Here is a 1,240-nt window from a genome sequence, read left to right on the forward strand (position 1 = left end):
TTTATTTGTGTTTTATTTAGTGTGTTTTCTACAGAAACACTTTCAAACTTCGCTGACCACTTGTATAGGGATGCTTAAAATAAATTAATGTCTTACCTGAATTAGACCAGTTACCGCTATTACCACTGCAATTATGATCAAAGCAAAAGAGACGCATTTGAAACACAGCCTTGGACGCCTTTCTACAATAACTGTCCGGGTCAGTGGTTCCTTTTCTATTTCAGTAATCTTTTTTTGGTAAACAACTTCCACAGAATCTACTTTTTTCTCTTCTTCGTTAGCTGGCCGAGTCATATTTGATTCACAAAGTCTTTGGTTCACAAAAGATACAACACGTTATTTCTTCTGGATAGCTACCGATAAAGTCATGAAAACGTTGAGGTAATGTGCCAACTGTAATATCAATAACTTAAAATTTTCAGGCTAAATTTGACAGTTTGCATAAAGAGAAGAGAAAGCACGATGTTAGCACAAGTAACTAAACCTGGTTCCGGGTTTCAGAATTTATATTTCTCTGTAAATACCTACTCTTCATCCACCACACTAACTTATTCTTCTCTCTCGCTTTCTCTGCCCGTCTCTTCCTCTCTCTGCCCGTCTCTTCCTCTCTCTACTCCTTCATCTACTTAACTTTACTACTTTCATTTTATCACATCGGCTGTTTATTTATTTAGTAGAAAGTGGACTTTATGTGTTGTCAGTACCGATCAAGCAACCCGGCCATGAACATCCAATCAAACTATACATTCGCAACTACCTCTTCCTTTTATGAGTCACTAGAATGTAATTTTAGAGATTTGACTGATATTTCTGGTAGATTGAGCTACCGCATAAAGGTTATAAACACGCGCGCACGCGCACACAAACATATTTTATTTATTTCAGTCATTTGAGTGCGGCCCTGCTAGAGCACCGCCTTTAGTCGAACAAATCGACCCCAGGACTTATTCTTTCTAAGCCTAATACTTATTCTATTTATCGCTTTTGGCGAACGGCTAAGTTACGGGATACGTGAACACACCAGCATCGGTTGTCAAGCGATGTTGGGGGGGGGGACAAACACAGACACATACATATATATACACATATATACGACAGGCTTCTTTCAGTTTCCGTCTACCAAATCCACTCACAAAGCTTTGGTCGGCCCGGGGGTGTAGTAGAAGACACTTGCCCAAGGTGCCACGCAGTGGGACTGAACCCGGAACCATGTGGTTGGTAAGCAAGCTATTCACCACAC

General features: G+C 40.3%; 1 protein-coding gene across 1 annotated transcript in view; it reads right to left on the reverse strand.

Annotated features, from left to right (window-relative positions):
* LOC106873363 (uncharacterized) overlaps positions 1-1,037 on the reverse strand; it is an 8,490-nt gene extending 7,453 nt beyond the window's left edge. The window contains exon 1 of the mRNA XM_014920693.2: positions 97-1,037. Within this exon, the coding sequence (XP_014776179.1) occupies positions 97-294 (198 nt within the window). The 5' untranslated portion in view covers positions 295-1,037. The remainder of the gene's footprint in view (positions 1-96) is intronic.
* Between the last annotated feature and the right edge of the window lie 203 nt (positions 1,038-1,240).

The sequence above is a fragment of the Octopus bimaculoides genome, chromosome 24 (genome assembly GCF_001194135.2).
Source record: "Octopus bimaculoides isolate UCB-OBI-ISO-001 chromosome 24, ASM119413v2, whole genome shotgun sequence".
In the NCBI taxonomy this organism is placed as follows: domain Eukaryota; kingdom Metazoa; phylum Mollusca; class Cephalopoda; order Octopoda; family Octopodidae; genus Octopus; species Octopus bimaculoides.